Source organism: Gouania willdenowi, chromosome 15, assembly GCF_900634775.1.
Source record: "Gouania willdenowi chromosome 15, fGouWil2.1, whole genome shotgun sequence".
Taxonomy (NCBI): Eukaryota; Metazoa; Chordata; class Actinopteri; order Blenniiformes; family Gobiesocidae; genus Gouania; species Gouania willdenowi.
The window spans coordinates 17,222,540-17,247,823 of NC_041058.1; the positions used below are offsets into that span (position 1 = coordinate 17,222,540).

At 38.8% G+C, this 25,284-nt stretch overlaps 1 protein-coding gene across 2 annotated transcripts; it reads left to right on the top strand.

The window, feature by feature from the left end:
• Positions 1-1,713: 1,713 nt before the first annotated feature.
• foxn2a (forkhead box N2a) lies at positions 1,714-25,284 on the top strand. 2 transcript variants are annotated; one of them, XM_028468642.1, is made up of 6 exons: positions 1,714-2,146; positions 12,050-12,620; positions 16,238-16,362; positions 18,040-18,071; positions 18,684-18,752; positions 21,854-25,284. In XM_028468642.1, the coding sequence occupies exons 2-6, from the start codon at positions 12,066-12,068 to the stop codon at positions 22,276-22,278; spliced, it is 1,206 nt and encodes a 401-aa protein (XP_028324443.1). In that variant the 5' UTR covers positions 1,714-2,146; positions 12,050-12,065; the 3' UTR covers positions 22,279-25,284. The 2 variants fall into 2 exon arrangements, with proteins under 2 accessions (XP_028324443.1, XP_028324444.1); XM_028468643.1 differs by lacking the exon at positions 1,714-2,146 and adding an exon at positions 2,266-2,388.

Genomic DNA, 25,284 nt, shown 5'->3' on the forward strand with positions numbered 1-25,284 from the left:
TGCCGCACGCGTGCAGCAGCTCTTATCGGCTCACTGGCAGTACAGGGCAGGGGAGGGTGAGAGCATCCACACTTGTGATCTGTAAAAAATGGTCTGATTCATTTTCCGCATGAGAGGGTCTCACAGGGGCGGCATCAGACCAGCCAGTCCGCACAGATTTATGGACCATTAAAGCAGCAGGCCTCCCCACTGCCATGCCACTATGGGTTGGCTGCAAAGACACACTGCTGCACCCTCATTCATGGATGGTCACTACCCTCCTATTCCTGTCCAGGACTGGCATCTACATTGTTCATCCCTTTATCAGTACCTCTTTTACTGCTTCACATGAACTCCTCTTACAGTCTGTAATTCTTCTATCCCTTACTCTCTTTCATTTAAAGAGAGTTTTTTTTTTTATAGTAACTGTTCCAAACCACAACACATAGAACACATTTGTCACAACTGTTTTTCATTCGCATTATATCCCCATAAAAAGGGATAATTCCTTGGGTATCTCGTCACTGGTACATTTAGAGTGTTTCATAGTCCAGAAACTACCCTATACGTCTAAAAAAAAACCTTATAATGGCCAGTTCTTTTAGTCTAACTGTTTTAAAATCAGATTAGTGCCACTGCAGGCACACAGACTAATGGGTCTGTCTTTACAAGGCATCCTCAATCAGCTGTTTCCGTGGTGATTAATGCATCTTGTTCTCCTCTGTCTTTCATTTGCTAGCTTTGCAGCTTCATCATCCCTAGGAGTGATACTGGAAGGAAAAATGGGGCAGAGCTTTGCTGCTTGCCGGCCCTAAGAATAGCTCAGTGCGCAAAACGATGCCACGGCAACCTGAGTAAAGGCACAAAAACATGAATGAATGAATAGAATGGCCTAGCGATGGCAAGATTTTTGCAATATATGGATTATAAATATGTTATTTCTTACAATAGAAGTGCATTAGTGCATTTAAAGGCTTCAAGTTTTATTTGTAGGGATCAAGCTACTACTAGTTTTGCAGAAATAAATACCTTTGGAATGTCATAGCACAGCTAAGCCTGTTTGTCCTGTTGCAAGAGAAGAAAGTAAAAGTGGCACCATGGCTGCTGTGCAAAACAACAACAACAAGTAGTGGTTGGTACTTGGGTCAGTTTACAGACAGTTAATCATGTATGCTTATGAAATGGAGTGGCTGGAATGAGTAAACTGTCATTGGTGTGTGAATGTTACACTTTGGTGTGAAGTCGGTTGACCAGTTTAACTGCACTCCACTGATAGCCAGACACACACACACACACACACACACACACACACACACACACACACACACACACACAATGTCTGACCTGCTGGGTAGCTCCAGTCACACATTTTCATCATTAATTCATCAAGATAAACATGTAAATAAATAGCAGACTTGCACAATGAGTTTCATTGGCAGCTGTAAAGGGGGTCGATAGTTCTTCTATTGTTTAATTAACCCCCAAATGTCTTGTGTTTGCTTTGTCTATATACTCAGAGGTGACCCAGAATGTGTAGGTTGAGTATGCACGAGTGTGTGTGTGTGTGTGTGTGTGTGTGTGTGTGCTGGCTCCTTCATTTATCGTTGGTTTTAGGAGGGGCCCTGCTCTGGGTCCACTATCGTCACGAGGCTGGGTGTGGTGATCCATCCTCTGTCCCCGCCCCTAGATGTTGTGCTCGTGTGGGACCCGTCCGACTTGATAATCATTGAGTCACTGGATATTATTGAGACACGTGCTTTAGCTGATTTTTAATTTGATTAATATAACAGACGCAGATATATTATAGGTCATGTTTCAATGTAAAATAAAAAAAGAAGAAGAAAAGAAAAGAGAGAGAGTGAAAAAAAGTGAAAGCACATTTTCAAGATGCGAAAACTGGAGTGCGTGCGCGCTCTCGGAGCTCCTGCGCTGCAGCAGTTGCCAGGGGAGATAGGAGGGGAGGAGTTTTGATTGGCTGAAGTGGACCTGTTGCCATGACGACGGCTAGGGGTTTGGTAGCGTTGCCGTGTGCGCTGAGCGATCTGCGCGCAGCATGCATGGAGGAAGCAGCTGCTGATCTGATCTCTGACATTGTGTGAGACACAAATCGACAGCGCGCTGACGTATCTTTTAAACTCACCAGTATCGAGGCACGCCGTGGATGATTGTGAGTGTGTTACTGAGCTTTTTTATTTTTATTTATTTGTATAGTTTGTTGTTCGGTTCGCGGTGACGGTGTCCCTCGGCCAGTGGACGGGGTTTGTGTTTCGAACAAGCTAAAAGTAAATGTGGTCAAGTGACGTTGCTCGTGAGCAGCCAGCATGGCAGAACAAGCGACAGCATGTGGCCAGCTAGCTAATGGCAACTTCTCTATTATTCGTCTCCAAAGCATAAAGGACACGGCAGTAGTTGAGTAAAAGCCTACTTCCTGTTTTTACGTTCTTTGAAATGTTTTACTTTTGTTTTAATCCTACGCGAAAGCTCGCTTTGTACAGACCCACCGACTCACTTGCTAACGCTACTAAGCTAACCTTGTTCATTTTAGTGAACTTTGTCCTGAGGGTTAACAAAGCGAAATGATAAAGTTCCCATAGATGTGTCCCGTGTGTCGGTGGATGTTGTGAAACAGTCCACGTCATGACGTGTAACTTTGTGTAGAGCCTCTGTCTGGTTGTGTGTTACATTACAAAGCAGCACACACCAGTATTTGCTTCTAAACAGCAGCACTTTCAGTTCATTTTCCTAGTCTGGCTTTAATTCCTGTGTTTTATTAAGTGGTCTGCTTACACAAGCCAACAGCGACCTCAAACCACGTATTTTGTTGGTGAAATAGTTTGACTCATATTTCCCCTTGGATCTATAAATAGATAAATATTGCATGTTATATAGCGATGGTACAGACTAGGGCTACACTGGTAGCTAAGAACATGATGTAATGAATGATCACAAAAATGACCCAGATAAAGAAAGCTTTATGGATAATATTAGTGTCCTTGTTTGCTAAAGTTGGAGTTATTCCTGTCAAATATGGGTTGGGTCTTCCTTTTGATTGTCTTGATAGGTTGTTGTTGTCTTTAGTGTGTCATTTCCTTTCTTTTTATTTACTAGCCCCCCCCCCAGTTGATAAAGCCAGACATCAAGGCTTTAAGGAGCAGAAGGGTGAATAAAACAGATGTTTGAAATATGGCATATGTGTTTTTTTTTTTTTTTAATTATTGTTTTTATCCCAATGGTTATATTGTAGGTCAAACATCTGTTGTCTTTGTGGTGCTGTGGTGAGCCTAAGCCCTTGTCCTCTCATGCAATGGCTGTATATAAAGAAGTGTCTGTAGGGTATGTACCGTTGTCTCACGGACAAGGGTATGCTAACTTTAGTGACCGCCACTACTATAAATAAGATGTGCCATGACCCAGTATTGACATGACAATGAGAAATGGAGGCAAGGAATGAGAAAAGTTTTCCATAGAGTTGAATGGGCAGCGACATATGCCACTGTTTGCTTGACCTCAATTTAAATGAGTGTAATGTAAGGATTATTCTTTGTTTTTGAAGGTGTTTTTGTTCCTAGAGCAAGCCATAACATAAAATTCAATTCAACTTTATTTATAAAGCACCAAGTACAACAATACACCCTCTCATGGCACTCAATGATTCATGTTTGATGTGAGAACACGTAAAATAAAAAGTGTGCCTCAGAGCCAGCAGCATACTGTAAATAATAATAAATAATATAAGGAAAAGTAGACACAATTATAGTATAAAATAGGGGTGGGAACCTCTGGGCACCTCACAATACGATACACGATACAAAGCTCACGATAACAATTATCAATATATTGGTCAGAAATCCATTTACGATAATCTATGACATAACAAGAAAAAAAAAGATTAAGTGAAAAAATACAATTTTTTTTATTTTATATCTCTGAAAGACAATAAATTGAAAAAGTGTCCTATGAATAGTGACACTATTTTAGTGCAACATTTCTGTAAATAAGTGTCAACATACCAATGTAAACGAATAAGTATCTACAATAGTGCTTTCTGTAAACAAAAAATAGGGTCTTTCTTACCAGTGACACCATTATAGTGCAATATTCCAGTAAACAATATATTGGTTCCTTCAAGAGTGACAAAATTTATGTGAAGACCTACCTGCACATTTTAGTGAAAAAGCAAAAAAGGTTTTTATAATAATATAATAAATCTTAAATCCCCTCCCAAAAAATCGCGCAAGCATATAAATAATCAATCGTGCGGAAAAAAATATCGCGATATATCGCCGTATCGAGATATTGTCACACTTCTAGTATAAAATATAGTTATGGTGAAAAAAGTCATCAGTTCCACAATGAAAGAATCAGTCACATGGAGGAATGGAAACTACATGTTGTGTAAATATTATGTTTTCTATTGTACAGTCAATAGTATGACATGTTTCATTGATTACTGTAGAGTAGATCTGCTCTCACTGTTGATGTCTGAATAGCTAATCATTGTTATTGTTTATGGGACTCATCATTTCTGACATGAAGCCCTGGTATTTTTGCTAACCATATCTTTAGCTTTTGTCATTATGAATGTATAACCTCCCAATTTTTAGGTTCATAATTATAGTTTTCTTTGTCTTACCCAGTCAGCAGTCCATCGAGCACAACTTTGTAAACACTGGGTTATCAACCTAAGGGGAAGTTGCTCCATTGCTGGCAGAAGAGAAATTATTATGATGAGACGAAGTCGGTAGTTCAGCATATTATTGTCTGAAAATTTAGTGTATTAAATATTTAATGTTAGAAACTGCAGACGTAAATTGCTAGACTAAATGCAGATATTGGTAGCATGTGGTCAGTATCCTATAAAAAGTGGCTGAACATTTTCATTTTAAATGAATGGTGTTGCTATGTAATGTGTGTAGTCTCATCATAGTGCTCTGAACTGGAGAAAATGAAAAGGTTGTCCTTCTATGTCCACCATCCTTTTTGTAGATAAACACATAAGTAGTGGTTATGTATTTTTATTTATTTTTTGATTTCCCTAGACAAAAGTCCTGTGCTTTAACTATTAGAATTGATTACCGGTAGATAGAAAAGCTCAAATAGTTTTCAGTTCAATTTCTGAACATTACAGACTAATGGTAAATATTTAAGGAATATTGGGATAAAAATGAAATAGGAAAGTTATTCTATATTCATTTTAGATGAGTTTTCTTTATTCATTGCATTGTTATGAGGAATATTTTTTATTTTCTCACAACCAAATGTCTTATTATTATAGTATGTATTTGGCCAAAGAAAATAGCGAGTCACAGTACAGAATTAAATTTAGTTGTTTCATATTGTTTACAGGTAGGGTACCATCTTTTTATACGTTTGAAGCCAGGACTTTCCCACCAAAATACTCTTAAGCATCGTTTGATATTTTGTCAATCCATCCTGATTTTTCTTTGTCATTAAGCTGTCTGGATTAGTGCAATCAAGCTGTTAAGAGAAATCCACCAGGGGATTGAACCCACAACTTTCTGTGAGGCTGCAATGGTATATCCTCTTTATCCAAGCAACACCAGATGTTTTCCAGTTCAGTTAAAAAGACGAAGCGTAAGGGTAGATTTTCAAGGTGTGTCATGCCATTTAGCATCTCCAGAGATTGCAGCACAACCACACTGCTTCTATTTATAAGATTTGCCCTTAACTTTTCACCGTTGTACAAATTTGGGTCAGCTGACAGTGCAGTAATTACATCACAGGTTTTACATTAAAAAAAGAGCACGAGACTCAGGTTTTAAATTTGTTTGCCTTCCATTTGTCCAGAATATTAGGATCATACACTTATCTTTTTTTGGTAGCAGATTCACAGCGGTCGTGTGCCATTTTTTTTTTTTAGTGTGGAGCTTTTTTGTGCGTCTTTTTTCTTGCTCCTCCCCGACCCTATTGACTGCTCTTATTCATGGCCTACTGAACTCAAGACATGGCCCAATAGGTCTCTGCTTACTGTGAGTAGCATCAGTTGAGGGAAGGGAGCTGTGTCATATGATTACCGTAGTTGTACTATATATTTCAGAGCAGTATAACAAGAGTACACATTTGATCAGGATTGTTTCTTTCATAATGTATCAAATTAGAAAAGTATGATTTTTTTTTTTTTTTCAACAAGCACTTGTCAAAGTGTCCCGAAACCTGACTGATTACAGAGGTTGGTAGATGAATAGAACCTCCGATTTTCCATTTAAAATTGAATCATCATTTGATTGGCTCTCCTTAATTTGATATACAGTACTGACATACCACTGGTTAACATTGTCAAATCATGCCAGACATGCTTAATGGGGATTAATTGGGTTAAATCTTGTAAATAATTTGAAATTTTTATGCTTAAGTAGCCAAAAAGGTTTGCTCAAAACCCACCAAATCTCGCGCGATCTTAAACGCCTTTGTGTTTAAATCTTCCAAACACTTGCTAGCAGCTACACGTTTAGGCACATATTTCACAGGGAAATGTGTGGATTTTCTCCAGAAACAAGTCTGTAAACGTATATTTCCATTTTTGTTTCAGGGAGTTATTCCGTTCGATTCATTTTCTAAATTATATTAACTCATAATGGCTTGTCTTGATTGCCTTTTCGAGCCTTAAGGACCATGTAATCTCACTTGGACAACATTCCTGGAAGGGTTGAAGTGGAAAACCTAGCTAATGAAAGAAAGGCTCTGAGTTTGAACAGATAAAATTCACATCACAGCTGTTTTTCTCACGATTTATCAAGAAAACACAAACATAAATGTATTTGAAAGCACCAGTGTTAGTTGTAAGTGTTGATCAAGAGTGTTTATACACTGACCACATGATCTAAGAGATAAGGTTACATTGTTGGCACAGGCAGGTTTGTACTTTGGAAGGCCTCTCCTCTAGTCAAAGTGCAGTCTCTTCTATTTCAGTAGTAATATCACTGTGTGTGCTTACCGTCACCAGTGAAAAACACTCATTATCTTTCATTTTCGTTGTTTGTTTTCCACAGACTGATTGAATTACTTAACACATTAGCTTCAAACTTGTTTTCTTCAGCTGTGTCTCATTTACATGATGATGAGAATCAGGTTCCTTGATTCCAAAGTACAGATTTGACAACTCCTGCCTCTTGATGTTCCATTTCCATTGCTTTTAGGGTAGGAATGGAGTCTATCTGCCACTGTTTCAAAAGTCTGAATTTGTTTTCTGAAAATGAACTTCCTCAACAGGCAGGAGGTGTTTCCTTCCCACCCGCTCCACTGTTTGAAACTGCGAGGTGAATACTGAGTACTTCGGAAACATGACTAGAGCAAAAACAACTGCTCCTTTGTATAAGCAGAGCGTGGGGCCAGTTTTTAAAGCTTTGTGCGAGCTCTTTCGTTTTGCTTTCACCTCAGGTGCAGAGTAGATTGTAGCTTGAGGGACTTGGGCTGAAGCTTCATTTAGAAACACATTCTTTAACAGTAGCACGATTAACCTTTTTCACTAAACCTGGATTTATTTGTTTTGACATACTTCTACCCTCCCCTTTATTTAAAAGCTATGCCACTTGGTTACCTCACAATAAAACAGCCTCTCTCTCTTGTTTTCCTTTGGTCTCATTCATATTTCCAGAGCTGCAGCCAGTGTTTTGTCGTCTAAATATCAGTTAGGGTTTCAAATTACAGCTGTCATCATCATAGGGCTTTGCAACACACCTTGTATCCGTTACAGACTAAGAGGTGTAACCGGTTTTTGTTGACTGTTTCTTTTTTTTCTCTTGTAAATGGGGTGTGGCATTAGGACATATGTCATGAAGTGTAGCTTTTTCACTTCAAAATCCAAACGATTTAATCCACAAACTGTATTTAAATTAATTTGCTACCTCAATCATTTTTGGAAACATTGGATTTGCTGTTTTACAGTATGGCTTTGTGACTGTCAGTCACAACCAGACGTGAAGGTTGGCGGTGGCCTTTTTCCCACTGCTCTTTGTCAGACAGGTTTGCGGAGAGCAGCAACAGACTGCTAGCCTCAGCAGTTTCTGCCTGTATTGATCGCTTCACATTAGTGCACTCTTCATGCACAGACATGAGCACAATTGCCTCCCTTACACTGTTGGCTGCCGTGGCAACTGGATCCTGATTGTGAGATTTTGCTCCCACAAAAAAAACAAAAACATTTCCAACCAGTACTTCCTCATTTTATCACAACTATCATCCCCTCAGCATTCCCACATACATATCTGACACATCAATGGCTTGATTTGCCACTTAAAGCTATCTCCATATGTCTTTATGTATTTTTGAATGGGCTAAGTGCTTAACAGGATAAAAGAGCAGTTTGAAAGAGGGGGAAAATGTGCCTTGGCACCTGCTGTTTGCCTGCCTGTTTGCACATGAATATGACGAGGCTGGCTGTATGAACGGCTATTTTAACTTGCAGATGAGCCATCAGGTCACCGCCGCTACAGCTTTGGTGTATTTTCAGTTATGAGCAGCAGTCAACAGGCCAGTCCGGCTTATTAGCTCCCTCTTCCCTCTCCACTTTCCAAACACTTGTGTCCCATTATATATTGTGTTCCCAGCCGCCTCTCTTTGATGCACTTTCATAAGAGCAATGATAACTGTGATCATCGCTGCAGCAGTGGTAATTGACCAGCTGCAGTCAAACACTTCCTGTATTTGGCTGGATGCAGGACCAGCTTTCTCATCCGTCCACCCGGGCTCTCTTCATATTTAAATGACGGCCATTGGAGGAGCTTCTGAAAAGAGGATAAGCTCCTTGTGGCGCTGAGGGCTCAGCTGAGGGGTTAAGTTTGTTGAGAAAGCCTTGGGTGAAGCTCTCTTGATCTTTATGAACACCTTAAGGGAGGCATACACTGTGCAATTCTTGGCCCATTTTGAGCTGATGTTTGACTCGTGCGTCTATTTTTGGGATTGTGCGAGTCTCTGCTAAGTAGTGTGTCGTGCATCGTGTAGTATACATGGGGTCACGAGAAGTGATGAACACTTCATGACCAGCTCCCGATCAGCAATCGTGTGGTCGTAAGGAAATGAAACATGTTTGAAATCCAGTCGCTCCTCGTGAGGGTATCTCATAGTTGAAGCAGTGCCACGGACCGGCTTACCGTAAACGCTCACACTGTACTGCCCACATCTTTCCAGCCAGCTCCTGGTCCATCACATCGCCGTCTTTTTTTTTTTAAAGCTCTTTTTGCGGAGATTTGCGAGTGTCTTTCCACTTCCAGGTTTTTCTTCTTCGTCTGTTTTAATGGTGACGCTTCAGAGTTCTTCTTCTAATTTGTACGTTGCATTCCCGGAAACAAGACCCCCACGTGTCTTGTATGAATGTACAGTGTGAGCAGTCAGATCGTGTCAGAGTGTCGGTCCATATAGTGTGAGAACATGCATCGTGCGCTGCGCACATTCGGGTTCTGCACATGAGTCGCACAGTTTGAGCTGGAACTGAGTACAAAGATTAAAAAAATCGCACAGTGTATCCCAGCCTTTAGCCATTAAGCTATATATATTTGTGTCTGTTTACATAATACAATGTGGAGTGTTGACTACTCACTGGAAAAACCTTTGTGATATACTGTATCATTTACAATTCCTGACACAGTTATAATAATGTATGACACACCTGTAATGGGTTGTGGTTTAATGTGATATAAACAGATCACGCCTGAATGCAACATGCACTGAAAAAACACTGACGTGTATTTTATATGCAAAAGTAAAGGCTTCTGTTATCAGAACTTTTGGTTATTTTGCAGCAGATGATTTTGTTAATCTGAATTTGTGATTTTTGTATTGTGAATTATTCTTCAGTCTGTTAGAAATAACCATGAGATCATGTCAAGGTGTCGGGTTTCTGTGTTTATGTTACATGGTTAATAATGTTCATGCGTCGTTGGGTCAAAAAGTCATCATTACCTGAATAAGTCAAATGACAGCTGGCTGGAAAACCTAGCTTTGCCGTGACTTAACTCAGCACAACAGCATTGAGGACTGTTGTAAGCCTCCAAAAATGCATCTGATAAATGACACATCAATATTCTAATATATGCCTAAAAAAACTTTTATATGTTAAGCAAAATCTTCAGCTCAGTTGGTGTTCTTTTTGTTGACATTTTGAATAATAAAAAAAAAAACATTATTGTTTAATTCAGGGAATGTAATACTTAATAATGAAAGTCTGCTGGCACTCGCCAAGCATTCCTGATGACATTTTAGCAAGTAGACTTTTTTGAGGTTTGATTCATTCGTGTCCAATACTGAGGTTTCACATTTTTTTCTGCAACCTGGCAGCTACACACATACCCACAGTAGGTCTCTGCTATAGGTCATATAGCACAGACTTGATAGGTGGGAAAACTTTCAAAGATTTTAAAGGAATTAACTATTTATTATGAATTATGATGTGATTCACTCTATGTACTCCCCTGTATTGGTTTTGACCCCCTAAAGATCCTAAACCTCTTTTCTTCACATCATCATGGAATCATCTTTCTGACTTAAATAGATCATTTACAAGGTGTCTTTTAGGAAAGAATGAATAAATTAGATTAGTGAATTTATTCAGAATAAAGAATAAAACTCAGGTATTGTCAGCAGAGTCTTTTTTTCTAAAGTAAAAATGAACATTTCCAAGCTGGTTGACATATCTATTGCCTTATTTGCAGAGAACTGGGTGATTCATCCTGCACTGAGGTTAACTTGTGTAGCCTCCCTCACTTGCACAATTACAGCTACTGCTTTTAGTCTCTTTGTTTCTTTTCTACAAGGTTTTATTAGTCTGCCAAATAAAATAATGGCGTAGTGTATTATCCCTGCAAATGGATGATTACATTAGAGGTATCTGAACAAAAGTCCCAGTTGACTGTAGTGTGCACATACACTCCCTCTCTTGTCTCAGCCATCGTGCAAACACTCGAGTTTGACCCATTTTACTGAAAAGAAATGCCTATCCACCAAATTGTGCGACTTTAACTCCACCAACCTTCAACCACTACATTGACACACACACAGCAGAATATCTAGTGTCCACACACACAAATTCTACAGGGGTATCTGCTTGGTATTCCTGGTAAAAGTGTTTATTAAAGTTAGCAATTTCAGCCAAGATTGCTCACTTATTTTTGTTTGTGGGATTTTTCCTCTATTTAATATAAGATGTGGCATCGTTGCCATGGTGACTCTTAGGACATAAAGCTTGTTGTGAGCTGCGACAGAGAGCTCACTCTTTATGCTCTTGGCATTAACAAGCAGCATGCAAAACCACTGCTCGTGTCTTCTGGTGTATAGAGCGAGTTAATGTCTGGTTAAGGTAAGCTTTTGGTAAATTGGCAGTTCAGCAGGTGTCCTTGTAGGGAGGATGATCTTTTTCTTTGCACAACTGAAAACTAAACTAAGACACTGTTACTCTATGTCCACTGTCCAAGGTTTTTTTTTTTTTACAGCCATTAAAAAACCATCATCGTTACCTGATAAAGGAGAAGTTGTTGGTTTGGACTTTTTGGAATGGTCTGCTGTGACCACATTGGATGTTTGTGTGCTATTAAGTAACTGAGTAGTAGTAGTAGTATAGTAGTTCGGCTGACATGTGCATTAATGAGCGAGATCCACTCTTTAGGATGGAGGTCCTTCACCTATTCCTACCATTACTGAATGGTCTCATGCTCATTTACACATAAGGAGTGTCTCCGTCTGGTCTGAAATGAGGTGGGCGTTTGAGTGGAGCCTTAAGTCAGCTCACTTGCTTGAGAGGATGTCCTCAAAGCTCCTCGGCTTGAAGTCAAGAGGTGTTGTAAGGGTGCGGGATGGGGCTGAGAGTCTTTCCGTTTTCACCAGGCGAGGAGGAGAGGGCAAGAAGAGGGTCTGTAAGTGCAATAGCTTCAGACAGGCTCGGCTACAGGGTTTGTGTCCCCAGGGACGCTAACAAAAACAGGTCAATGCTTGAGAGCGCATCATTCCAAAATGTCTCATCCATTTATTTCATGCTGCAAACTTCGTTTTGAATTTCACAATCAAATTCTTACCTTGATATGCATCATGTTCATACCATTGTTTTTCTGTCTCCTCACAGACCTCTGTGTGATTTAATGGGTCCAATCATTGGGATGTCACCGGATAAGAAAACGGAAATTCCGGGTATGCAAGAGGAACGGACTGGGCTGAGAGGGGTATGTGGTATGGGGACTCTGCCTGAGGCGGAGTGTGCATCCAGTCCGTTGGCGACCAGCGTGGATCGTACCAGTGGTCCCGAGGACGAGGAGCTCACCAACCTTAACTGGCTCCATGAGAACCTGCTTCAGAATTTTACTCTGGGAGGTCCTGAAGCTCAACCAAGCGGCAGTCCACTCTTTGACATAGAGGGAGACTACAAGTCCCTCCAGGGCACATCATCCTCTTCATCACATGGCAGAGTTAGGGAGAGAGACTCATTGAAGTCCAAGCCACCGTTCTCATTTTCCCTTCTCATCTATATGGCCATTGAGCAGTCTCCCAGCAAGTCTTTGCCTGTTAAAGAAATCTATGGCTGGATTCTCGAGCACTTCCCTTATTTCTCCAACGCTCCGACTGGCTGGAAGAACTCTGTCCGTCACAACTTGTCCCTCAACAAATGCTTCCGCAAGGTGGAAAAGAGTTTGGGAAAGGTTGGTTCACTACTCCCTTTCTAGTACTTTAAAACCTGTTTCAGAAATGTAGTGAAAAGCAAGCATGTGAGTCAATCTAAGTGTGAAGAGCAGCTGTCAGCCGTGACTGTTAACTCTAAACTAAAAAGATATGCTTTGACTTGTATCACACAGCTCGGCTAGGACTGTGCCAAGTATAAATGTGGAAAATCCAGTAGCCATTGCTAGACTTGGAGCTGCAGTGTGAATAACTCTGCCGTGATAACTGTGGAATTCAGGCAAGGTCACAGAAACTCCCTCAGAGGAAGTGCAAACAGCACACTGAAAGATAGGACATTTACTCCTGGAGAACTAAAAGGCAGCACAACTACTTTTACCTCAACACAATCTCAGAGCTGGAAGTTTGCAACATTCAGAAGAGACGAACTCATCGTAAGGTGTCGAGGCTTCTTCTTTGATCTGATAGAGACAGAGCATGTGTAGTTTTTGGTATTTTCCGCCTCCTCTCACTTGCTTCTTACATTCTTTTTCTTAAAGCTGATAAGCACATGTGCGTTACTAAAGGTCAAACACACAAAAACAAACACAAGCTGCATGCGCAGACTGTGCAAGAAGAGTGTGTGTGCTGACGAAGCGTTAATTTACCTGCTAGCTACTGTTAATTAGCTTTGATTGATTCTGCAAACCAAATTTTGCCACAGTAATATGAAGGTAATTTTCTGAGTTCATCTGATGTAAACAAAGCAGGGTCTGTTTACATTGCATAATTCACTCAAAGAAGTGCAGAAGAAAGAGGAGCTTTTGTTACTGCAAGTTGTTAATGTCAACCAAATAGGGGAGCCTAGTCATTGTACGTGACATACGTGACATTCCACATCCTAATGTCAGAGAGGTGTTAAAAAAAGTGAAAACATCTCAACAACTACAAGAATCGGTGCATTTTTAATGCTTTTTGTATTGATATGATATCAATCCAATGCTGCTTTCTCATGACAAAAAAACCCTCTTCTGAATCAAGAATAAGAGGAATACAATCACTAACTCTTTCACAAAGGGGATATTGGAATTATTTTTATGTTTCGATCAATCAATGAAACTTTATTTTAATCGCACCTTTCTTACAAATTCAATTGTAAATTAAAGTGCTTCACAGGAATGTGTTCATATGATTGACAAAAGTTAAACACGATAAAAAGGTTTAGAGACTAATGCACACAGAAGTAATTTATCAAAATGATTAAAAAGATTATTAATAAGGAGAGTCAGAAATAAAAACAAAGGAGAGAAGGGAACAATTTTTAAAATAGAAAATATTAAATAAAAATCATAAAGCACTACATAAAAGCCAGACGGAATAAATAGGTTTTTAGCTTAAGTTTAAAAATCGTGATACTCTCAGATCCCCACGCATTAGTCTACAAACTTTTTAGTTTTTCTCTTTGGAACAGTTAAAAGAGCAGTTCCAGAAGATCTGAGATTCCAGCTTGGTTCATAAACTAAAACATCTCTGATAAATTTTAATGTTTAATTTTGTGTTGTTGCACTTTATTCTTGGTAAATATCTGTAAACATAAGCGACAGTTTGGGTTATAAAACAATTATTCAAGGGAATCAAGCTTCACACCTATCAATCCTTTGTCTTCTATTGGTGCTGCTCACCGTGATGAGGGATCTCAGGCTTTCCAGCACATCTTGGTTAGGGTCCCAGTCGAAATATATCACAAGGTCTAACACACACACACGCACACGCACACACACACACTTCCCTTGTCAAATTTAGAAAACTTCTCTTTCGTGTTTGATGCTATGAAACTTGAGTACCCAGAGAAATTCCTTCATCCTTGGGTAGAACATGGAATGGCTTTACAAGAGATTAAACGGACTAGATGACAGGAAGAGCTGCTAACCTTTGTTCGTCTGTGTCGCCCCTCATAAAACTTGTAGTTTATGTCTCCACTACATTACTGCTGTGCACGTGTCCCGGTTTCCAGCCCGTTTTTATTTCCACCTTGGTTGGGGCTGAACTAGTAGCAGGCTGTGATGCAGGTGCACAGCATGGGCCCTTTCGTCTGCTGAGAGACCAGCACATGACACTGGCTGGTGGTTTCCGTTGCCATGGTGATGTTTCTTCCTGCATCGGGGCTGGCTGGTAATCTGAGTCAAGGTTATTCTCCTCCCTCCCTTGATTCTCCCAGACCGGGCAGGAGTAAGCACCATCAGATAAACTGGTGCACACACCTCTAGACAATGTCATCACACACACATACGGCACTGCCAAGCACATTTTTCTTTTGTTTCGAGGCTCCTATGAATTTATTATTCAGTAGTTTAGTTGTGTAAACTAATTTCCAGTCTAATTTTACTGCAGTTTAATCTACAAAATACTTTCTGTTTTGTGTAAATGAATGTATTTATCACATATTTCATTATTATAGCTACTGTGTTATTTATTTATAGATCATTTCAAGAAATGTAAAGAGAAATTACTCAAAGGTTTGGTCAGACATTTTTACTGGACAAGTGACGATGGTGTTATTTGCAGAGGTGTAAAGAGTACTGGTATATCTACTCAAGTAGAAGTACTGTTACCTGATTGAAATTGTACACAAGTACAAGCAAGTCATGCATAAAATATTCAAGTTCAAGTAAAAAGTAGCTCAATTAAATAGTACTTAAAGTAAAAGTTACTAGTTACTTCCACCCCCACTTTTACTTTTGGTAATAAATCTTGCCACAGTTCCCTTACATACGGTAAACAGTTCATTTATGAACTTAAAAAGGAAGAGATGAAATCTTTCCCTATTGGAACAAAGGCATCTGTATGAAACGAACAGTTTGTCAAAATGTACAATTTAAAAAAAAAAATTAAAAAAATAGCACCAATGAATTCATTTCAAAATTAAAAAAAAAATTCTGTGGCTCTCAGTATAGCTACATTTATGAACTCTAAAACAGTGCCAGGCTAAATGTGCCAAGTGGCTGGGCGTTGATCACAACTGGCATGTCTAAATCATCACAAAAAATAATAATTTACTCAGTAACGGTTGGGTGTAGAAATGTAACAAATTATTTACTTTACTTCTTTTAAAATGTACTTAAGTACAAGTAAAGTTACTGATTTAGAAATATGCTCAAAAAAGTACAAGTACCCACAAAAGCAACTCAGTTACAGTAACTTGAGTACTTGTACTTTGTGTGACCTTCAGTGACTCAGCAGTATAGATCACCGTTCACAGCTCACGTTTATTCTTCACAAACTTGATACAGTTTAATTTGCATCCTTCATTGGGACCTGAAGACATGTTACAGCAATATGATACGTGCCTGTATTCTGTCTTATCAGCTGAAACATGCTTGTTGGTTTCAATATGACACATGGTAGGGTAATGATTTACCTAAAGAGAGTAAAGATTATCCATATAACTATGTAAGATGAGGCCATGTGTTAACCTGGTGTTGAAGAGAGGGGAAATTGCCTTAAAGGTGTCAGTGATGGATTACACTCTGATCTGAAATGGTGAATGAAAAACCTTTCAGATGATCAATAAAGTTTTTGAATGTAGAATCTTCTCAGAGTTACAGTAACATACACAGCATGCTGTTTGTCGTCCTTAACATTCCTGCTCTCTCTCACACAGGCCAATGGAAAAGGCTCTTTGTGGTGTGTGGACCCTGAGTACCGCCCTAATCTAATCCAGGCCCTTAAGAAGCAGCACTTCCCGGCTGCACATGCCTTCTGCACACCACCCGCCTCTACACCCAGGTAAAAAGAAAAAAGAACACCATCCACTCTCTGATCCCATGAAGATGGTGGAGATCATTGTTGTCGACTGATTCAAGCACTAGTGGCTCACTATAAGTGTTCAGTAACACTTTGCTAGAAGTTTTATTCATAAGGCTGACATTATGCTGCCATTATTATGACATGATTCCTGTCATTAGCATGAATGAGTTGTCATGAAGGCTGTCATTAAGTGTCGTTTGTTACCCAAATCCTACTAAACCCCACTAGATCCTTACACCTAACCCAAAAAATGCCAACATAGCTCCAAAGTTGTCTTAAGAATCGGTGTACATTTCGTTTTTTGGTTATTCCGTTTTAAAACCAAATCAAAATAACAAATAAACAGTGTGGTTATTTTGTTTTTCTGACTTAAAACCAAAACAGAAATACAGAAAAACCAAACAAGCAGTGTTTTTCTGTTTTAAAATTAAATCTTGTTCTGTTTGTGTGATATTTGGATAATTACAGCGAAACTAAGACGAGAGCTTCATGTTTTAATCTCACCACACAGAACGACCGACAGACGGATTTTTACTCTGCTGCGTTTGATTAAAAAATGATCTTGTATCATGTTGTCCACCTCACACTAATGGCAGGGGTGTAATTTGTGTGTCGATCACGTTTCGTTAAAGAGTTACCGATGCTGGAAGTTTGAATCTGTGAATATCTGCCAACTTTACCGAACAGTGTTACAGTTAAACTGGTGACTGGGCAGACTTTTGCTCCCGGACGAAAAAGGAGCAACGCATAAGTCACATTATTGAAACATTATTACTACATTAATAAATTAAAACCAAAAAAATGGATGTTACGTAAAATATGTGGAACTTGGGGCGGTGTAATGAATCTACTAGTGTTACTCGTTTCTTGTGATCAACTTCCGCGTGTGTTGACGGCTTCTGTTAGTGGTATTTATAACGTGCAAAATTAAAAAAAAATTACTGCCCTCAAAAAAGCTGTAATTGTTTTTTGCAAAAGTGTCAAATGGTAGAAGTTCTAACATCTATTGTTCCTCACACCAGCCTCAAAAATAAATGTGAGCAGTTTTTTATGAGCTAAAACATCCACAGACTGAATGAAAACAAGAGCAGGACCAGAAAACTGCTGAAATAAATCCTAAACCGTTCTATTATGTGAGGAGACCTGATCCAGGACCTGGGGAGGGAAACCAGGTGCAGCGGATTTCAGTTCTCAGCTCGCTCTAATTTCTCCATAAATATCCAAATATCTCACAAACATAAATTAAAAAAAAAACAGAAAATCACTGCTTATCTAGTTTCTGGTTTTTCTGTATTTCTGTTTTGGTTTTGAATCAGTAAAACAAAATAACCGTTCTGTGAATTTGTGATTTTGATTTGGTTTTAAAACGGAATAACCAAAGAACGGAGGGTACACGAATTCATAAGTTAGCGAGCGACACTTAGTTCATGCTAATGACTGATAATGACAGTGTAATGTCAGCCTTATGTATAAAACTTCAAGAAAAGTATGACCGATTGTCCTAATTCAGAATGTATTTTTTTCGAACATTGTATGGTTGTTTGTTGACTTCTGATCACATTGTTTGCTTTGATTTCCACGGTGGAAATTTGACTTTTTTTTTTTTGCATGTTATTTGTAAATTCAAACTTTGTTCCTCCCTCGCTCTCTCTGCAGACATCTCTTTCTACGAGGCTGCTCACTTAAAGGTAAGAGAGCCCATCTCAGTTCTTCAATGTTTACTCATACAATAAAAGCTGCCGCCCCAGCAAGAATCTGCGGGTGTGTAGTTTTTTTTTTTTTTTTTATCTCCAGCTCGTCTTTGTGCAGTGTTTTGATTCTGTTGCCTTCGCACATTTCACTCCCAGCGCATTCAACATCTCTGTGCCGTGTTTTATCCTCAACTCTTGGTTTGATTTGTTGCGTTTCAGTCATTGATGCTTCATGTTGACCACAGTGGTAAAAAAATCTCTCAGTCAGCCTCCTCTCGCCCCTCGCCTCTTGGATTTGTAACCTTGACGACAGGCGGAGGTTTTCCCGGTGCTCAGAGTCGAGCACTCAGTCTCACTGTAATCATTAATAATTTAGACCCCCAGAAGTGAGCTATGAGGCTCTTAGACACTTTGTCAGCCCCTGAAAGGATTGGATACACCTACATTATCAGCAACTTGAATTTATCCTCTTACTTATCTCTACTCTAAGTCTTGTGTCTCTAGTTTTTTTTTTTCAAATGAAGCATCCCAGTCCAATCAGAGAAGGCGACAAAAAAGTACCAAAAAAAGCGAAGGACTGACCATCATGCATGTTCTCTCCTTTTCCAGAGTCTGACATTGATGCTGCCACTGCCATGATGCTCTTAAACTCTGCCCCAGGGCACCACGTTGACCCATGTAAGAGAATCCACAAGCAACCATACGTTCACTTTCTGTTCCAATGTTTAGTCCCACACCCCCAGACATACCACCCCATCATTGCTTGGTTTAATCATTTATCTTCATGTGTGTGCTTTTATATTTCTTGTTGAAAGCAAAACAGTGGCTGTTACACCTGATACACCTGAGGTCAGGGTTGGGGTCAATTACATTTTTCAATTACGTCTCCAATGTTCAATTACAACTCAATTATGATTATGGTGGCTGACATTTTTTACAATTAGGGCTGGTTATCGCCAGGTACCTCGCAATACGATATATCGCAATATTTATTTATTTATTTTTGATAACGATATTATCATGATACAGCAATTCTGCGATGATCGGTATATCGTGGGAGATTTAATCTACGATACTTTACGACATCTGTGTCACTGAAGAAATTCTGAATTTATTGACTGCACTGAATTGATTTCACAGGAATTACAAAACATTGTCGATCAATTTCACATGAATGACAGCCCAGTAAAACAAAGTGTATATTGCACAGTGGCTCTTCTTCACACACACTGACCACGACTAGTCACATGTGCTTGTTTTATGTTTAAGTCTTTAAGGGTAGACTGATACAAAATAATGCTTTACCAAAATATTGTTAATGATGTTTGTGCAAATTAACTTTAAATCATGAAAAACAAAATGAATGTAGAAAATACTCATTTCAGTGCTGGTATTATCAACTTCTCTGTAAACATGGACACAGATCAGTGCTGTTTAACAAGCAGAATTAACTTGTTTTGTGAAAAATGGAAAATTTCCCTGCATGTGAAAAATAAACATTTCCGTCCGTGGATTATGATATAAACAACTGGGTGGTCTATGAAAACCTGGGCTCTCATTTTAACTTACTTTAACATACCACCATGTGAAAACTTAAACCTGCACTGCAGACTGCACATGTCAGTGCTAATACTAATATCAAATTGTTCTTTATAAACTTAAAAACCTGAGAACATTTAACTTGTGCTTAGTACTTAACTTGTCTCAAAAGGATTTTAAAAAAAATAATAAAAAAATCAATATTCGGCTCCAGTGTATCAAAAACGTACCGCAAGATGAAATATTGCTATATATCGTATTGATATTTTAGCACACCTCTGCTTACAATTAAAGTTACAATTATTATTTTTCCCCTGAAAGTCGATTACAATTACGTTCTCAATTACAATGAAACACAATTATTGAGCCATCAATAAATAATAACCTTTTTCTTGTGTTTGCTTTCTGTTAGCATCTCTTATGATAACGGGTCAGTTTGACCATGTCTTAAATCAGCTAAAAAAATATTATCTATCATCTAATTTGTTTCTCATCTCTTGGTTACCTTGTTTGGCTTCCTAATCAATGAAAATATTAGTATTGCTCTGAGCATTTTTTCTGTCAGTATACCCCTCAATTTCATTTTTTTTTTTTTCAAATGGTAAAATTATCCTGAAGAGAAGTGACAGATAGTGGGGAAAGTTGATATGAAACATGTTTTAATAATTAACTACGTATGTGTAACCATAGAACTAACATGGTTCCACAGGTTGGAGTTAAATTAAATGTAATGAACAGTTTTTGTAGAATTTCCATGAAATTCCATAGAAATTTCCATAGAAGTACAAAGTTAATTATCTAAACTCAGTTACATATTAATTATGGTTACAACAGAAACAGATTTATAAATACGCCATAATTGCACAATTGTCAGATATTAATTGACCACAACGCTGCCTTAGGCAGCATTAGATTTTCATACTTTTGCAATACACTGGATAAAGTGGCAATATCAACTGAAGGTTAACTATTTAATTCATGTTGTGAAGGTACTTTTTTAAATGGGTACCTGTTGCATAAACTTTAGGTGTAAAATAATTCACTTAATGCATGTTTCTACTCATAAAAGCCATTGGAGACACTTTTGCAGTGCTTTGGCCAACACAAGTACGGCACAATTCTGTGTAAGCCTAATCTTCACTTTAACACCAAACATGGCATAAACAACATCTTAGCCAAGCTGAATCGGTAGCATGCAGCAATGGGGTCAATTACATTTTTCATTTACAATTACGTTTTCAATTATCCGTGTTTATTTACAACTCAATTACAATTAGGGTGACTGGCATTTTTCCCCAATCACAATTAAAATTACAATCATGTTCTCAATTACTAAAGTTCACTTTCAATTAATCACAATTACCGAACCTGAAATAAATGAGCTCATAAAACGTATCTTTCCTTGTGTTAGCTTTCTGTTAGCATCTCATGTTTTAAATCAGCTGTAAAATACATGGTTACCTTGTTAGACTTCCTTATTCATGTAAATATTGGTATTAATATTTTTGGTGTGGGTGTCTGAGCCTTTTTTTTTGTCAAAAATGGTAAAATGATCCTGAAGAGAACTGACAGGTAGTGGGAGTACGTATGTGTTCGCCATAGAACTCTAACATGGTTCCCCAGGTTTGCGTTTAATTAAACTGTAATTGACAGTAATTATGGAGTTGTCCATGGCAATTACAATTACAAAGTCAGTTATCTGAACCCAGTTACAATTCGATTACGATTAATACAATTAGAATTCGAATAAGATGTACTTGATTTATCTCTAGGGAATTTTTTTTGTTTTTTTTTACAGATGCTCCAGAATACTGAATGAAAAAAATAAAAAACACTAAAACATAGAAAAGAAAACATACATAATTAAATAAAATAGGGTTAAATACAAGTGCATCACCTTCAGGAAAAAAATAATACAAATATAATACCGATAAATACAGTAACAGTACAGTGAGCCATCTACCAACTCCACTGTAAAATCAAAAAGCCATTGTGCTAAAGTGTAATATATTATATTTACGTCATAATTGTAATTAGTTACAAATTACATGATTATAATTGATCCCAACCTGGGTAGCATGTTTGGTCGATCATGGAATTTAAAGTTAAGAAATAAATGTAAAATCTGGTCAGTTTCTCTGCCTTTGAAACTATATCCTTTCCCTCTGAATGTAGTTTATATCCGATGCAGTTAATCAGCTTTAAATGATCAGATTTTATTCTATCTGTTTCTCTTCCAGGTAATTCTGACGGCCCTCTGGACCTCTCTCGTCCTGACTCCGTGCTGGTGAGCAGCGACCCAAAGCAGGACCACAACTACAGCAGCGTAGCTTTACAGCGCTGCTCCTCCCGCTCCTCCTCCTCCTCCCTCTCCTCCCTCGACGAAGGCGGCTGCGAGCGCAGCCAGTCCCGCCGAGCCGGCAGCGAAGGATTTCACAGCGACGAGGACTCTGACCTCTGGGACGAGCGGGGCGTCCACCAGACCCTGCGACGCCCGCCCGCCATCAAGTGGCCTTCTGGCAAGAGAGCCCGCTGTGAGGTGAAGGTGGAGCTGGATGAGGAGCTGAAGGAAGCCGCCGGTTCCTTGCTACACCTCGCTGGTATACGCAGCTGCACAGAAGGATCCAAACGCACTATCAAGAGCACAAAACTTAACAGGAAATAGTTTTCTCTCTTTTTTTATTTGCCTCTATGAAACATTGGACCCTGTGAGTCCTGACCTCTGACCCCGAATCATTTGTCCCAGTGTGCCTCCTTCTCCTTATCTGATCATACTTTGACCATTTTGAGCCTTTTTTGTTTGTTTGGGAGGTGTCTTGTCCAACAAAACTAATGGCAATAGTATCGTTCACACAGGAGAACAAAGCCATATAAAGTAACTCGGGGTAGGTGACCACTGAGGAGGGCTGTCTGGACGTATGGACAACTTCACGACACCCATCTAAAACAACCTGCCTGCTTGGTTGGATTAGAAAATTGTAATTCAAAATCTGCTTCTTTCTAAAAAAAATTAAAAAAAAAAAAAAAAGATGAGGGGAAAAAAACCTGAAGGTTTTATACTCAAAGCGTTGCATGCTTCCTCCTCAAACCTGTATCCTCTTCCAAGTGAATCTATTTATAAAACGAATGAGTGCATGTTTGTAACAGGCAAAAAAAAACAAAAACAAAAAAAAAAAAAAACCCTTGTGGTGTTAACTCATTTTTGTGCTTAACATAAAAGAAAAAAATCACTACCATTTAGAAAGGAGCGCCAGTAATCCTCGTTTAGGAAAAAAAAGAATGCAATAACAATCCACCATCTTAACTTTCTGCTTTTGCTCCACGGCGGTATTTTCCATTAGTGGAACCTTTACTACCAAGAGACAGAACGAAGTAGTATTAGGACATATGAACAATGTAACGTGAACAGCCGCTCTATTTCAGGATTCCAAGATGTGGGACTAGTATTACTCTTCCACTGCCAAGATAAGTTGCAACCGTTGCTGTACTCCTGTGCTCAGTTTTTGCTGCCATCCCATTCTGAGCTGTTTTATTATTTTTGTATTTTTTAGGCCCACTGCATGTTCTGTTGATTTCATTATTCATGTCCAATGACAGCCTAAGCAAAGTGAACATCTGCAACGTTGGGCCACATGTTCGCCGTGTGTTCATACAGTAGGTTTGATTCAGCGTGTTCGTCATAGTCCATGGAAACCTCAGCCTAAGATGACAAGTTATGATTAATTGATGCTTCTCAACTACTGCCAAATGCAGCTCCAGTGAGTTTATGGTTTACTGACGTGACATTAAATCGCGCTACAGCTGCTCTGTGGGTGATGCAGGTTAATATTATGAAACGTGAGCAGGTAAATGACCAGTGTCCAATGTTTTAGAGGTTGCCAGAGGAACTACAGTTGTTTGGTTTGCTGTTTTTGTCACTAAAATGAGTTCCAAGAAATGAGCACTTCTGGTTCACAGAGCAAAAAAAGAGCTTATTGAGCATTAAAGAGGAGGGCAGCGTAGCCGCAGACAGAAGGAAGTGACCTGTTTATGTGCAGTCGCTCGCAGGCGAGATACTGAAGACTTGCTGCTGCTGCCATCACGGGCCCTCAGCTGGTGTTTGGTCCTTGTTCTTCCTGCTAGAACAAAATAAGGAAGTGCCCGTTGTTCTTTTCTCAAGCTGTGAAATGGAGTCTATTGTTTTTTGTTTTTTTAAATCAGTTGATTTCATACAGTTTGCTAAGAGGAAGTTGCACTTGTACAACTGTTTTCATTTGAGCTTTTATTTCAAGAAGCTGCAGAATACAAAGCAAAGAGGATAAGTGGAAATCCCTTCTCGCCACAGTGCACAATAACGTCACTGTGCCTGTTAGTATAGCAACGTGCGTGATCAGTGCCAACATTTCTTTCTCGTGCCACTGAAGTAATGTGCAAAAGAGCCATGGCCACGATGTTCTTTCACTGCCACAAACGTAATAAAAATTTGGGATTTATTTTTTTTAAATTTTTTTTACAAGTGCTCTTCCAGAGGAAATGGGAGATAATTGGTCAGTATATGACTTAACCAATCATTTGGTTTCAATAGTTGTTGCTTTACAGCGAGAACCTTCAGGTGAAAGTAATATTTGCATACACTGGTCTTGTTTAGCTGTGAAAAAGAGAACAAATTATTGTTCGTTAATCATCTTTATTTATGACTTTAATTTATGGGATGCTTCTGAAAGCAGACTCTTTCATACACTGGTCGTTTGAAGCAAACGACGAGGGTGCGTTTTAATTTTTCTCATTCTGTGACTTCTGGATACGTTTGTTGTTCTCCTTGTTTGTTTTACAGCAATACTTTGTTCTATTCATTTTGTTTTATTAATGAAGCATTTTTGCCAATGTACGCGCTTTTCCCACACATTTTAATCATCACGACTGCCATTTTTTTTTTGTTGCCCTCCTTGATGTTTTGTTTAGCTTAGGCTTGATAGAAGACAGAAAGGATTGAGGATCAAAGTTAATCCACTGTTTGCCAAAACCGATTTACTGCCGGGTTTGAAAATGAAGATAAATTACCCATACACTGTAGAACCTGATTAAATCACTTTACAGTCTTTTTATTTGTGTTTTATGTTTAGGTATTTTTGACAACAACAACAAAAAAAAAAAGTAGTCGGAAATGAATGATTAGCACTCAGCATCTCATCATCCCACTTTAGACCATTAAAGAAGAAAACTGCCACTCAGGTTTCATGCTTCCAGATGTTGAAATGTTTTGAATATCACTGGATTAAACACAGTTCCCCCTGCAGCTGTTGTTGAAACCCACGTTGGAGTGCATGGACAACTGCGGAGAAATTATGGAATGACTTGTCAAAGTTTGAATTGTATTCATTTGTTCTGTAGCACTTGAAAATGCCAAGACGCTGTTCTCGAGGTGACACTGAGTCAGAAGAAACGGAGCTAATTTGGTAACGAGCTACTACTGAAACATTTAAGGGTCAAAGTGGGGATAACGGATTTTCTTGCATTTGACAAAAGCTGCCAACCTAGTATCAGTTTGTCTGATGTGTCTATTGGACTGACACCTTTTGGTTTTTGTATGCTAACCTCTGTTGATAAAATGTTTATAAGATTTATTTTCGCCAAAGATATGCAATTGCATTATATATGGTATTACGAAATATTAATAAAAACCTGTCCTTGA